Consider the following 16,250-nt stretch of genomic DNA (forward strand, 5'->3'; position numbering starts at 1 on the left):
CCACAATATTCCTCACCTGTCCGCAGAGAGGATAATCCATAATGTCACACGATGATCCTGATCACTGTGAGAGCAGTCACTGATGTGACTGCTCTCAAAGACAGCCGGCGATACACTCACAGGAGGTAATCGCTCCCGCAGTGTATCACTGAACTGCCGTGAGAGAGTTCACCGGAGTTCATCAGGTGATCAGCTCCAGTTCTCAGTGATACACTGCGGGAGTGATTACCTCCTTTCAATGCATAGTTGGCGGCCTAGTAGAGCGGTCACATCTCCAGATGTGACTGTTCTACACATGAGATCGCCATGGGACACTCAGGATTACATGGACTATGGCAGGCCGGTGAGTACATGGTGGTTTATTATTTTTGATTTTTTTCTAGGAGACCAGGGTATCGGGGATTGGGCGTTAAGGTGAGTATTTGTTGTTTTTTTATTTTATTTTTTTTCTAGGAGACAAGGGCATCAGGGATTTGGTGTTAGGTGAGTACAATTTTTTTTAAATTTGAATATATAATTATTTTACTTCTGAACCCACAGTACTCTGTCTGACAGTCTTACTGGTGGTAGCGTTACTGTGGATCACAGTCACAGCTGCGGGGTCAAGCTGACATCTGACAGCATGACTCCGCAGCCCTTTGACTGATGGTCCTACTGGCGGTAATATAGTAACATAGTTGTTAAGGTTGAAGGAAGACTTTAAGTCCATCTTGTTCAACCCATAGCATAACCTAACATGCCCTAACACGTTGATCCAGAGGAAGGCAAAAAATTTAAAAACAATGTGGCAAACAGTAAGCTCCACATTGGGGAAAAAAATTCCTTCCCGACTCCACATACGGCAATCAGACTAGTTCCCTGGATCAACGCCCTATCAAGGAATCTAGTATATATAACCTGTAACATTATACTTTTCAAGAAAGGCATCCAGCCGCCTCTTAAATTTTAGTAATGAATCACTCATTACAACATCATACGGCAGAGAGTTCCATAGTCTCACTGCTCTTACAGTAAAGAATCCGCGTCTGTAATTATGCTTAAACCTTCTTTCCTCCAGACGTAGAGGATGCCCCCTTGTCCCCGTCTCAGGTCTACAAGTAAAAAGGTCATTATAAAGGTCTTTGTACTGTCCCCTCATATATTTATACATTGTAAATAGATCACCCCTTAGCCTTCGTTTTTCCAAACTAAATAGCCCCAAGTGTAATAACCTATCTTGGTATTGCAGACCCCCCAGTCCTCTAATAACCTTGGTCGCTCTTCTCTGCACCCGCTCCAGTTCAGCTATGTCTTTCTTATACACCGGAGACCAGAACTGTGCACAGTATTCTAAGTGTGGTCGAACTAGTGACTTGTATAGAGGTAAAATTATGTTCTCCTCATGAGCATCTATGCCTCTTTTAATGCATCCCATTATTTTATTTGCCTTTGTAGCAGCTGCCTGACACTGGCCACTAAATGTGAGTTTGTCGTCCACCCATACACCCAGGTCTTTTTCAGTGACGGTTTTGCCCAGTGTTTTACAATTAAGCACATAATTATACATCTTATTACTTCTACCCAAGTGCATGACCTTACATTTATCCCCATTAAAGCTCATTTGCCATTTAGCAGCCCAAACTTCTAGTTTACATACATCTTCCTGTAATATAAAACTGTCCTCCTCTGTATTGGTTACCCTGCAGAGTTTAGTCTCATCTGCATTACCGCTGATGAGAACCTCCACTCTGGTGTTTCCCATGCTGTCACACAGATGATGAAACACGTGAAAACGCGAACAAAAACTCAGCAAATCTGCATTTTTATTCCTGCAATTTGACTGACTCGAAGTCAGTGGGTGAAAAAGAATTGACATGCTGCAGAAAAAAACGCACTGCAAATACTCAAAGGAAATTTACTGTACTGATCATGTGCACAACACTTCAGGATTGTAATTGAATTAGCTTTCATAGTGTTTTTGGCCCATTTCCGCTCGGAAAAAAGCTGCAAAAAGGCATAAAAAACGCACCATGTGCACATAGCCTAACACATCTTTCGATTGTCAAACTAGTCAGTTGCCATTTCACAAGGCGGAAAATCCACTTGTGTGCAGAGGAGCTGGAGATGAGGCTCCAAGTAGACATATACCAAAGAAAGACCAGCTATTCTGGATCTTATCAAGAACAAACTTTAAAAGCCAGATAATTGCAGATAATGCAATCAGCCATCTTATGCCTTTTAGATAAGGGTCATTAGCCTGGTAATAACTACGGTTCCCTGTACACGAGTCAAAAAATTGCCGACAGCGAGCCCAAATTGGCAAGCTGATGCTGGTGTTAAGGCTCATTCAGACATCACAGATTTTTTCTGGTATGCAAAAAAACTTGTCAACAATCAATTAGGATCACAACAACCTCCTGCACTTGTATAGACTCATGGCACGCACGTACCCCAAAAGGCAAGAAGACCCCCAGACCAAAATCAAATCCAAACAAGAGACAAGGATGGCGACGACATCCATGGTTCAAAAATAATTCCTTCCATCACCAATACAGGGCAGACAAGCAACGTATCGAACTGAGAAAATAAGGCGTGAAAAAGACCTACTGTATGTTTCGAGGTTGAAGAAGTGGCCTGTCTCCCCTGTACTGGTGATGGAAGGATACAGGAATGGTTTTGTACCGTGAATGCTGTCACCATTCTTTGTATACAAAACAACTGAGCGATGCCAGTGTTTAGGATCAGATTTTTATCAGTGTTTGGTCAGTGTGTCAGTTTTTACCATCAGAGCTTCTTCAGTTTTTCTCATATGCAAAAAAAAAACTGATGGCGGTTTCTTAAGCTTCTATCAGACAGTGAGAACGAACAACACACAGATGGCATCCGAGTGATGTCCCGTCTTTTTTTTTTTCGATTGGTGAGTTTGATGATCCATGATCCAAAACAAAATCGGACAGGTCTCCATCTTTTAGTGCGGACCACTCAACCTGCAAAAATACACTGATAGAACTTTTATGCGAAAACTGTTGTCTCTATAAGCCCTAACATGTAGCAATAACCGTGAGGGATGTCTATGAGCAATAGTTCATGAGATCATTACTATGAGCAGTGACTGAACCAGCAAAGGTGTCGCCCTCAAGGCTGAAATCAGAATGCTGCCTTAATTTCCTCTCAGCAGGGTGGGTCTAAATGCTGGCGACGGGCAGCTTCACCATATCTGCAGGTTAAAACCTTTTTTTTCAGGTGACAGGTTCCCTTTAAAGAAGCACTCCTCCTCCTCCCGTCAAAGTTTTTATACTCTTAATGCATTGCAATCATCATATTATATAGCACTGTGTACTTTCAATTGCTCATTTTGCCTTTCTACCCAACTAATTATTCTCTTTTTTTCTGCTCTATATAGAAACAGGAAGTATTTTGTTCTTGCATTAATCATTCCTCGCTTCACCTCCTGACCCAGCTGCTCCATTCTCCTCCTTGCCAGGGACTTTTGCAGTGACTCATGACTCATATACGGAAAACTGACCGTCTGTACATAGAGCTTAGAAAATTCAGCTATTCAGTTTTTAAATTTGTGATGACATAGACCAAATAGAAAAGAAAACAATTTGATGGGTAGAAGGACAAAATGAGCAATTGTAAGTACACAGTGCCATATAATATGATGACTGCAATATATTAAGAGGATAGAAACTTTGATGGGAGGAGGAGTGCTTCTGTAAGGATTTTTATACAAAATGAAGACGGCAGATTGGATTCCAAGGTTTTACCCTTACATACTCGAAATTATCAGGAGTTGATCTCAGTGGTGGACTTTTCTGACAGTTGTTGATTGTCCTCATGTAAAATAATTTAACACTATATTCAAACCGATGGAACAGTAATGAAATCTCAAATGGATGTCCCCTTGCTTCAGTTATTACATGTATGGTACATTGGGTACAGAAAGTATTCAGACCCCTTTACGTTTTTTTTTTCACTATTTGTTTCATTGCAGCCATTTGGTAAATTCAAAAAAGTTCATTTTTTTCACATTAATGTACACTCTGACCCATCTTGACTGAAAAAAACAGAAATGTAGAATTTTTTGTAAATTTAATAAAAAAGAAAAACTGAAATATCACATGGTCATAAGTATTCAGACCCTTTGCTCAGACACTCATATTTAAGTCACATGCTGTCCATTTCCTTGTGATCCTCCTTGAGGTGGTTCTACTCCTTCATTGTAGTCCAGCTGTGTTTAATTAAATTGATAGGACTTGATTTGGAAAGGCACACACCTGTCTATATAAGACGTCACAGCTCACAGTGCATGTCACACCAAATGAGAATCATCAGGTCAAAGGAACTGGCCAAGGAGCTCAGAGACAGAATTGTGGCAAGGCACAGATCTGGCCAGAATTTCTGCAGCACTATGGGTTCCTAAGAGCACAGTGGCCTCCATAATCCTTAAATGGAAGAAGTTTGGGACCACCAGAAGTCTTCCTAGACCTGGCCATCGCGCCAAACTAAGCAATGGTGGGAGAAGAGCCTTGGTGAGAGAGATAAAGAAGAACCCCAAGATCACTGTGACTGAGCTCCAGAGATGCAGCAGGGAGATGAGAGAAAGTTCCATAAAGTCAACTATCCCTGCAGACTGCCAACAGTCTGGCCGTTATGGCAGAGTGGCCCGATGGAAGACTCTCCTCAGTGCAAGACATATGAAAGCCCGCATTCTCTGGTCTGATGAGATAAATATAGACCTTTTTGGTGATAATTCTAAGCGGTATGTGTAGTGAAAACCAGGCCCTGCTCATCACCTGCCCAATACAATCCCAACAGTGAAACATAGTGGTGGCAGCATCATGCTATGGGGTTGTTTTTCAGCTGCAGGGACAGGACGACTGGTTGTCATTGAAGGAAGCATGAATGCGGCCAAGTGCAGAGATATCCTGGATGACAACCTCTTCCAGAGTGCTCTGAACCTCAGACTTGGCCAAAGGTTCACCTTCTAACAAGACAATAACCTTAAGAACAAAGCTAAAATAATAAAGGAGTGGCTGTAGAACAACTCTGTGACCATTCTTGACTGGCCCAGCCAGAGCTCTGACCTAAACCCAATTGAGCATCTCTGGAGAGACCTGAAAATGGCTGCCCACCAACATTCCCCATCCAATCTGACGGAACTGAAAAGGATCTGTAAGGAAGAATGGCAGAGGATCCCCAAATCCAGGTGTGAAAAACTTGTTGCATCATTCCCAAGAAGACTCATGGCTGTACTAGCTCAAAAGGGTGCTTCTACTCAATACTGAGCAAAGGGTCTGAATACTTATGACCATGTGATATTTAAGTTTTTCTTTTTTAATAAATTTGCAAAAATTACTAATTTTCTATTTTTTTCTGTCAAGATGGGGTGCAGTGTGTACATTAATGAGAAAAAAAACAAACTTTTTTGAATTTACCAAATGGCTGCAATGAATCAAAGACTGAAAAATTTAAAGGAGTCTGAATACTTTCCGTACCCACTGTATGATTAAAGATATGACTAAGTTTCCTCTGTTTTGATGAAGAACACGTATTGATTAGATCACCCCCTATCAAATTTTTCTCCAGATTAACTATTCCCAATTTAACCAACCTATCTTGGTACTCCAGCTACTCTTCTGTGCTATCTGGTGTATACTGGACACAATGTCACTTGTGATTTGACTAGACAAAACTATGAAGCCAAAAATTTGATAAAAAATGAATTCCTTTGAGTTATAGTTGAAGAACCATGTATAGCCATGTCCGCTGCTCATGAGCAGAGCCTATGCCTTTTGAGTGTGTCAATAAACTGGCGCTGGCTGCTTTATCTCGGCTTGTTATCCATAGATATCCCTAAAACTTGGTTCACATGAAACAAATTAGCTTTGGAATTTTGGCAAAGACTTCTTCTCCAGAGTAAAGTACAATGAATGTGAATGGGGTTTGGCAAAAATCCGTACACAAGCTGTAGATAAAACTTACACAGATTTGAGGACATTTTTTGAATGTGTGAGCATTTGTGTAGAATGTATTTGGCTCTTTTTAGTCCAGTTGATACTGTGTACTGTAGATATCCGGTAAATATTTCATGTGGCAAATGCAATCAACTTTACCTATTGACTGCACTTAAACTTCCCTGTTTCCTTCTGCGACTAACAGATCAAACACTTACTATATAACATTTTCTAAGCAGAAGAGAATGAATAAAATGCTGACAATGGATAACAATTTGCATAAATTAATAGACATATTTTATGTAGATATTTGTTTAATGCAATAAGTTAATTCTTGGGACTATTTGAGAAGTGACTGACTGGTGTGGGCAATTGCTCCACTTTTTTGTATTATTGTTTAACCATGCATTTTGTAATATGTGCTTCACTACATTGTAATATATGCGAAAGATTTAAATGGAATCTGTCCCCTGTTTTTTTTGGTGTAATCTGAGAGCAGCATGATATAGGGGTAATGACCCTGATTGCAGCAATGTGTCACTTACTGGGCTACTTAATATCCATTTTTTATCTTCTGCTGGTCTAGCAGTTCTCTAAATGTTGAGTTCTGTGTAAGCTTTTTGTGTACACTGTGCATAGGCAAAAAGTTGGCAATCAATGGTATGGGCCGGAGTTACACAAAGCAGGACTATATGACATGAGACATCTAGTCCTCTAGTGTTCATGACTTGCTTATAATACACTGATTTTATCGAAACTGCAGCAAGCAGCCCAGTAAGTGACAGATTACTGGAACCGGGTTTTCTTTCCCTACATCTTGGTGCTCTCAGATTAAATGGTAAAAACCTGATGACAGATTACCCTTTAATGTAAATCTGGATAATCTATGATATTAATTTGTGTCATTACCTAGCTGGAAGAACAGTCAAAGAACATAAGCTTAAAAGAAGATGTGGCTGCCCTGAAGACACGTCTGCATGAACTGACCATAGTGAGTAATCACTTTTGGAAGAGCAAAGAAAAAAAACAACAATTAGTGCTAATATTTAGCGCTAAACTATAATTTTAATCAAATGAATCTTCAAGTCCTGGCATCTCGTTTTCTCGGGTAGCCAACTTGATGACTAATGATAAAATGATGTATCATAGCACTTTTATCAAACTTAAAACTGTATATATCTACAAATAAATACAACATAAATAATTTTTGTTTATAAATACATTGCATACATTTTTACAAAATAATGTGTGGTATCTCCAGGTTTTTCATTAAGCTTTAAAAATGTAACTCTACCTTTCAACCAGGAAAATCAAAAACTTAAAAAGGATCTCCTAGAGGCTCAAACCAGCATCTCTTTCCTCCAGAGTGAGCTGGATGCTCTGAAAAGTGATTATGCGGATCAAAGCCTGAGTTCTGAAAGGTATATAACCAGTGTTGCTTCGTGAGAAATGTTTTAATAAAGTTTATGGATGGAAAGTAATACCGATTTATTCTCCCTTCCAGAGATATGGAAATTATCAGGGAATATACAGATGAACGGGAGAATTTGGCGCGGCAAATTGAAATACTTCAGTATGTATTTATTGTTCAGGTTTTCTCATACATCTTACAATTCCAGAAAATGTTTATGCACTCAGTCAGGCTACATTCACCTTAGCGTATCTGTGCACAGCGTATCATCTGCATGCGCAAACGCATGCCAAAACACATTTAAACGCATGCTTATGCTGCATTTTTTATCCGCATCAGCATACGCATGATGCAAAAAAAGCTGCTGCGTGTGCATGCGTTTGTATGCGTTTTTGCCTGTGTTTGCATCATTTACGCGCGTGCGTTCGATATTTCCAGATGGGCGTGTCTCAATGGGCATCTCAATCAGCTCCTGGACATGGGCAGTCCGAAGTATGCAAGCGCATCGAACGCATAAGTACGCATGTTCTTGCATGCGCATGCGCTCCCATAGACAGTAATGCGTTGTTTATACGCACTCATCCGCATGCGTATGCCTACGCATATTTGACGCCTCAAAAAATGCCAACATGTTGCGTTCGCCGGACACCATGAAACGACGCACGGGGACACATCCACATACATCTGCATACAAACTGATGCCAACGCATGTCCCTTCGTACACAATGTTCAAGATAGGTACGCAAGACTCATGAGGACAGTACGCAGGCCTACGCTCTGCAAAAAAATGCTAATGTGAAACCGGTCTCAGATAATGCGGACTTCATGATCTAAGTAGTAAATTTTCACATAGCAAAGACGGACACGCTAGTCTAAAATAACAATATTGAAAAGGTGTGTGACTATAAGTATAAGGGTACAAACCCTTCATTTTTCAGTCCGGTGGGCGGTCCTATCAGTGACTGATAGCTATCTTTGTATAATAGTGCACAGAGAGGAAGCTGACAGTCACTGATAGGACCGTCCACTGGATCAAAAGTCCCAGAACGAGCAGAGGTTAAATGATGAAAACACAGACTAGACTGTATCATTTCTCACAAACTATAAATTAATGTACTCAGCTTTCTCTGCTTTATAACTTGATGACTGCATTTTCATGGTGACAGGTTCCGTTTTAAGCGCAGAGGGCACAGAATGTGGGGCTCTATGTCTGCTGTCCAGTGAGTTGTGGGAGGGAGTAGTACCAGGGTTTGCATTTCTGGAGGTTAGAAAGCAGTAAGACTGTGCTAAGGATCTACAGTGCAGAGCGGATATCCAGACAGATCGGGGCAACTGGATCACTGATCTGTATCAATAAGTTGTATAATTTACTATGCTAAGTAGCGATGAGCGAGTATACTCGTTGCTTGGGTTTTCCCGAGCACGCTCGGGTGGTCTCCGAGTACTTGTGCCTGCTCGGAGATTTAGTTTTCCTTGCCACAGCTGCATGATTTGCGGCTACTAGACAGCTTAATTACATGTGGGGATTCCCTACCAGGCAACCCCCACATGTACTCAGGCTCGCTAGCAGCCATAAATCATGCAGCTGCGTCAACAAAAACGAAATCGCCTAGCAAGTAACAAATACTCGTAGACCACCCGAGCGTGCTCGTGAAAACCCGAGCAACGAGTATACTCGCTAATCACTAATGCTAAGCATATTTAGGTATGTTTTTGTAATTACACACCCCCTTTGGGGCTTATAGTAAGTAATGCAGTCATAGTGGGGATTATAGAGGTCTTAGCTTAATTTATCCTTGGTACTATAGTAGGATGACGTTCGTGAGTGTATGGCCACGTTCACATGTTCAGTATGTGGTCAGTATTTTATCAGTATGTGTAAGCCAAAACCAGTCTGAGGGAAAGTATAACAGAAACACGTCACCACTTCTGCGTTTATCACCCACTCCTGGTTTTGGCTTACAGATACTGAGTTAAAAAACTCACCAAATACTCAACGTGTGCCCGTGGCCTAAGACTATGCTCACACTATCCGTATTTGGTCAGTATTTTACCTCAGTATGCGTAAGAGAAAACCAGGAGTGGAACAATTAGAGGAAAAGTATAATAGAAACATATGCACCACTTCTGTATTATCACCCACTCCTGGTTTTGGCTTACACATACTGAGGTAAAAAACTCACCAAATACTCAACGTGTGCACGTGGCCTGAAGGTACCGTCACACTTAGCGACGCTGCAGCGATACCGACAACGATCCGGATCGCTGCAGCGTCGCTGTTTGGTCACTGGAGAGCTGTCACACAGACCGCTCTCCAGCGACCAATGATCCCGAAGTCCCCGGGTAACCAGGGTAAACATCGGGTTACTAAGCGCAGGGCCGCGCTTAGTAAACCGATGTTTACCCTGGTTACCATCCTAAAAGTAAAAAAACAAACGCTACATACTTACCTACCGCTGTCTGTCCTCGGCGCTCTGCTTCTCTGGTCTGGCTGTGAGCGCCAGGCAGCCGGAAAGCAGAGCGGTGACGTCACCGCTCTGCTTTCCGGCCGCTGTGCTCACAGCCAGAGCAGAGAAGCACAGCGCCGAGGACAGACAGCGGTAGGTAAGTATTTAGCGTTTGTTTTTTTACTTTTAGGATGGTAACCAGGGTAAACATCGGTTTACTAAGCGCGGCCCTGCGCTTAGTTACCCGATGTTTACCCTGGTTACCAGCGAAGACATCGCTGAATCGGTGTCACACACGCCGATTCAGCGATGTCTGCGGGGAGTCCAGCGACGAAACAAAGTTCTGGACTTTCTTCCCCGACCAGCGACAGCACAGCAGGGGCCTGATCGCTGCTGCCTGTCACACTGGACGATATCGCTAGCGAGGACGCTGCAACGTCACGGATCGCTAGCGATATCGTCTAGTGTGACGGTACCTTAAGACTTTGGTCAGTTTTTTTACCTCAGTATGTGTAAGAGAAAACCAGGAGTGGAACAATCAGAGGAAAAGTATAATAGAAACACGTCACCAGTTCGGTATTATCACCCACTCCTGGTTTTGACTTACAGATGCTGAACGTGTGAACGTGGCCTATGCAGCGTTATACAGGCAGTACCAATCTCTAACAAAAGCTATCGGAGCGAGCTAGCTGGGATCCATGAAAACTGCATCATTAATACAGTGCCTGCAGAACTCTTTACATTAATACTATACCACTGAATTAATTCATTCTGTAAGGAGAAAATATACAATTATCTCTAGACAAAGTGAAAAAGATTACCCGAGCAACGTTCCATTGTGGGTAAGTGTACGTGCGCTAATTGAGGAGACACGGCTTCCATAGATTTAATTATAAGATGGAAATGTTAGTTTATAATTAGCTTTTAAACTACCTAAACGGAGCAGAAAAGATCTTCGGGTGTTTCTTTAGTTGATGTTTTCTACCTTCTGATTACAGAACAGCCAATAGAAAGCTGCATGACAGTAATGATGGACTGCGGAGTGTGCTGGAGAACAGTCTGATAAAGTACAACAGATCACTGGTACGTTCCTGTTCCTGGCACCGTCTCCTGCTACTCTTGTGTGTAATGATGCGCTTCCCGCTAGGATAACAGCGCTGCCCTGAGAACATGAGCACGGCTTAGGGCAGCCACATCTTTATCAGAGTTTCATCTTTTCTCCTGGCTTCTCTCAGCAGTAAGGAAAAATATCATTACATGAAGAACAAGTTTATCTTCAGTCTAAGACGCTTTATACGGCTGCCGCACAATTCTGCCCCCAATCTTTACTAGGAGCCTTGTCATTTCTATTCCAAATTGGAATATAGAACTCACTAAATAAAGAAAAACTGTTTAAATGTGGCATTCATAGAAGGTGCTAAATGATCTGACTTTATGGATACAGGGGAACATTAAAAACTAATAAAAGAAAAACAAACTATAGAACGAGAAGATAGCCCCCATAACGACATGCAAACACTGGACCCGATTCCTTATTCTATTTGCGCCTGTTTTTTTGTTAAGTTTTAGTGTTTTTTTTTGCCATTTTTTTGTTTGCCTCATATTTATCTTTCCATTTGCACCTTTTTTAAAGTCTATTTTTTGTGTTTATCAGTTTTTTTTTAATGTTCAACATTGTGAGCAAAGTTTAGATTATAAGAAGTTTTTGGCTCATTCACTATTTGCGGTTATTAGAAAAAGTTGCAGAATTTTTTTGCAACTGTACCATGTCCTTCTCTGGAGTAATTTTATGTACATTTGTTTTTTGGCACATTTTTTTATTCAATTTTGCAAAATGTTCAACTTTTTGCATTAACAAATTTCAGTGAAGGTTAAAGTGTAACCGGCGGTTTAATTTTTATTTCATAAATCAATAAATGACACATGAAAATAACAAACTTTGTAATATATCTTATTAGTGAAATTTTCTTTTATGTTCACTTCGGACCGATCTTTTCATTTTTTAAATTCTCAATTCACAGGTAAAATCTGTATTCGGTGAACCCTGACTTTCCCATTACTGAGACGGGAGGCGACAGTTGGTGCTGATAAGATTCTATGTAGAAGAGAGGTGGTGAAGGGGAGGAAGAGCTAGAGAGAGATTTCCTCCAGTCTATATAGAATCTGATAAGCACCAACTGTCCCCTCCTGTCTCAGTAACATTCTGTCTATACTGAATACAGATGTTACCTGGGAATTGAGAATTTTGAAAATGAATAATCAGTCCTGGCAGAGAATGAAGCAGATTTCTCTGATAAGATATATTACAAGGTTGCTTTTTTCTGTCTGTTATTGATTTATGAAATATAAATTAAAATGACGATTACTCTTTGAAGACAAAAATAACAAACATTGTTTACATTGCGCAAAATTCATGAACTGTGTGCGCCATTTTAAAGAATTTGGTGCAAAAAAAGAACAACAAATATCTCCTGACAAAAAAGAAAAGTAACTAAAAAAGCCACAAATTAATCGGGGCTGTAATGTTCACGACACACAAAAATAGCACAAGTTTGTTTCTTGGCTTATTCTCTTCATCAGTGCACTTTTTGGCTCAAATTGGCCTTTGCGATTGTGTAATATCAGCTTTATAGTTCGCGACTATTGAAATTGAAGGAATTTTAGGCCAACTGATAAAACCTGCTTGAAGGCAAAGCTAAGGCTGTATGTACTGTATATTGGCCAATCAGGAACAAGCTTTCTTAGGCCATTCGTTTCCTGATAATCAGGAAGTGTAAACAGGCTTCACATCACCTGACGAATGAGCCAAATGAGCTTGTTTATTGGCTGAAATTATATTTAAAATTGCTTAGAAATCATTGTCCTCGGCAGCACGTCATCCTCTGCATATAGAACCCTGTGCTGCCGAATATAATGACAGGTTATGTGAACACAACCAATACTCCTGAGAGCTAGGGAAGTCTATTGCTCAAAATAGGCTATTAATTGACCGCTGATTGGCAAACATGTATTAACCATCATCGACTGGTGTAAACCCACCTTTTTTTTTTTTTGCAGCAGACCGTTTTATCAGCTAATGGCAGAATGCAATGAATCGTGATTGATAGCTTGTATTCTGCAGTCACACGCTGTGGCCAAATAACAATAGATGAGGGAATAAAAAAGATAGTAACATAGTAACATAGTTAGTAAGGCCGAAAAAAGACATTTGTCCATCCAGTTCAGCCTATATTCCATCATAATAAATCCCCAGATCTACGTCCTTCTACAGAACCTAATAATTGTATAATACAATATTGTTCTGCTCCAGGAAGACATCCAGGCCTCTCTTGAACCCCTCGACTGAGTTCGCCATCACCACCTCCTCAGGCAAGCAATTCCAGATTCTCACTGCCCTAACAGTAAAGAATCCTCTTCTATGTTGGTGGAAAAACCTTCTCTCCTCCAGACGCAAAGAATGCCCCCTTGTGCCCGTCACCTTCCTTGGTATAAACAGATCCTCAGCGAGATATTTGTATTGTCCTCAGCGAGATATTTGTAATGTCATTATATCAAAATACTGACCTTTGTGCAGTTTTCTAAAGTAATCTTTTGGCTACGTTCACACAATGCTGTTCAGTTGCAATTTTTGAATCTTGCGTTTATCAGCTAATATATCTGGGTATGGGTCTGGCTATACATTAAGAGGCACACCTCTCTGCATTGGGAGGAATAGGGTCACTTTTTGTGAAATTTAGTAATTTAAAATATTTAATTGTAAAGCTTCAATGCAAAATTGTATTACGATATGTCCAACTCACCCACTAGCTAATTTTTCATGGCAGATTTGTAAAGCGGGTTGTACTTTGTCTATTTAGAGCACAAAAAACACTTCACCAGGAAGTACACTTTCTCGCCACAGTCCCAAGATGAACAGATGTAACTCTCCATATGACCGGTCAGTATCATGTTTAATGATATCTCTTTTTTCATTACTATTCTATGGTTGGATCAAGGTTGGTTTTGTGGGCTGATAAACTGGGCCATCGTTACGTAGGAAGCTCCCAAGAACTGGACTGCTAGGGTTAACCGTAGAATAGAACGGGGTTCCACTGTGCTTCAATGTGAGTTCCAGTAGCCAGGAAACTGGGCACCCAACAATAGAGTACTGTGCAGCCCTCTCTGTCTTCTTCTTTACACTGATCTATATTGGTGGTACTGTGTAAGTGGTATAAGCATTAAAATACCATATAGGAATATTATCTATTTATGGTATGGTGATACTGTCTGGAGACTGTATGGGAATTATTTGGCCATTGAAGTAATATGGCTTATAAGACAGTGGTATAGAGACACTATATGTTAGTATTGTTTGGATAATGCATGGCGGTATTAGTTTTTATTAATAACTGAAATCTATGTCAGATCTTTTGGAACTCCTAAAGTGAACCCACAGAAACACGACAACGGACCTCCCAAGGGTGATCTGGCCTGGTGGACCACCCCCAATACAGGGAGTGTTAGGGGCAGACCCGAGGGAGACTATTGCCGCAGAAGCTGATACCTGGGAACAGGAAGTAGGACCAGAAAAGACGCAGAACTGGCTATGACGGAGACACAGCACAGACTTGCGATGACTGAGACTCAGAATAGGCAGGATATGGCAGATGCCCAGGACAGACTGGATATGATGGACACACAGGACAGGCAGGATATGGCGGACGCCCAGGACAGACTGGATATCACGGAGACACAGTACAGGCAGGATATGACGGACGGCCAGGACAGACTGGATAAGACGGAGACATAGGACAGGCAGGATATGGTGGATGCACAGGACAGAGCAAGGCACAGGGACCTGGGTCAAATGAGGACAAATGACAATCAGGCAAGGAGCAGAAGAAGGAGTCACCTTAAATAGACCGAGTGCTTCAGAACTTCTGGGTCAAGATCCTCCAGAATCATAGAAAGGAGGAACGGAGCGTCTGTAGACCAGAGAGAGGAAGTGCGCGTGCCCAGAAGGAGTGAGAGGTGCGCACGCACACCCAATGAGAGCCAGGGATCGGCGGCAAGTCAGGAGAAGAAGAGACCAGAAGACGCGCGCACACCGCTGGAGCACGCCGGGACGGGTAAGTATGACGGCGCGCAGAGTGAGCGGCAGGCGCGGCGGCAGGTGGCGCTGGGAAAATATATCAGTAATTAAAAATCAATCCTGTCACTTAGTGAAATATAATATTAGCTGGTTTAACTGATGACCTATAAAAGTTGTCTCATTACCAAGGTGCCACATATGAAACATCTCATGATGGGTAAAACTAGTGAACTGTCTCAAGACCTTTGCAACCTTATTGTTGTAAAATATACTGATGGCATTGGTTACAAGAGATTTTCTAAACTACTGAAGGTTTTAGGGAGCATTCTTGGGGTCATAATCCGAAAGAGGAAAGAACATCATTATTTCACCATAAACCGGCCAAGACCAGATACTCCTGCAGGATTTCAGACAGGGAAGTGGAAAAAGTGAAAAGGAATTATGAGTAGAGTTCTCTAAGAGCCAAGGACCACCTGTGGAGAGCTCCAGAAAGACCTGAAATTATTTAAAAGAAAACTATGAGAAATGTATGCAACTTCCATGGGCTATATGCACGCTTACCACACAAGACTCCATAGCTGAACAAAAAGCATGTTCTGGCACGTTTAAAGTTTGCTCAACAACATTTAGACAAGCCTGTGAAATACTGGGAGTATATAGTCTGGTCAGATGAGACCAAAATTTAACTCTTTGGATGCCATAATACACCCTATGGTTGAAGGCCAAAAGGCACTGCGTATCACACGAAAAATGCCAAACCAACAGTGAAGTTTAGAGATGGGAACATCATGATGTGGGGTTGTTTTTCAACATAGGGCACTGGGAAATTTCATATAATTAAAGGAAGGATGAATGGACAAATATCCGAAACACTCTTGATATAAAACTTCTGCCCTCTACAATGATGATGAAGATGAAATAAGAGTGGACATTTCAGCAAGACAATGATCCCAAACACACAGCCAAGGAAACTCTTAATTGGTTTCAGAGAAGCTCCTAGAATGGCCCAGCCAATCAGCTAACCTGAATCCAATAGAAAATTTATGGAAGGAAATAGGGCTCAGAGTTCATAGAAGGAGCCCACGGAATCTTCAGGATTTGAAGAATGTTTGTGTCAAAGAATGGGCCAAAATCACACCTGAGTAATGCATGCGACTAGTTTATCCATGATAGAGGCATCTTGAAGCTGTCATCATCAACAAAAGCTTTTATAGGAAGTATTAAATACATTTCAGGAAGCATGTTCAATTCTTTTTCTCTGTGTCATTTCTCATTATTATACAACATTATACTTATTTTATGGACATTTATGCTTTTATTTTCTTTGTCTGTATGGATTAGATGAGTTGTTACTGACATCTGGTGAGAATTTCATGTCAATA

General features: G+C 41.1%; 1 protein-coding gene across 1 annotated transcript in view; it reads left to right on the forward strand.

Annotated features, from left to right (window-relative positions):
- RASEF (RAS and EF-hand domain containing) overlaps positions 1 to 16,250 on the forward strand; it is an 86,512-nt gene that overhangs the window by 40,275 nt on the left and 29,987 nt on the right. Inside the window, exons 5-9 of the mRNA XM_069762810.1 lie at positions 6,853 to 6,930; positions 7,245 to 7,360; positions 7,444 to 7,512; positions 10,796 to 10,880; positions 13,655 to 13,734. Of these exons, the coding sequence (XP_069618911.1) occupies positions 6,853 to 6,930; positions 7,245 to 7,360; positions 7,444 to 7,512; positions 10,796 to 10,880; positions 13,655 to 13,734 (428 nt within the window). The remainder of the gene's footprint in view (positions 1 to 6,852; positions 6,931 to 7,244; positions 7,361 to 7,443; positions 7,513 to 10,795; positions 10,881 to 13,654; positions 13,735 to 16,250) is intronic.

Source organism: Ranitomeya imitator, chromosome 1 (assembly GCF_032444005.1).
Source record: "Ranitomeya imitator isolate aRanImi1 chromosome 1, aRanImi1.pri, whole genome shotgun sequence".
Taxonomy (NCBI): Eukaryota; Metazoa; Chordata; class Amphibia; order Anura; family Dendrobatidae; genus Ranitomeya; species Ranitomeya imitator.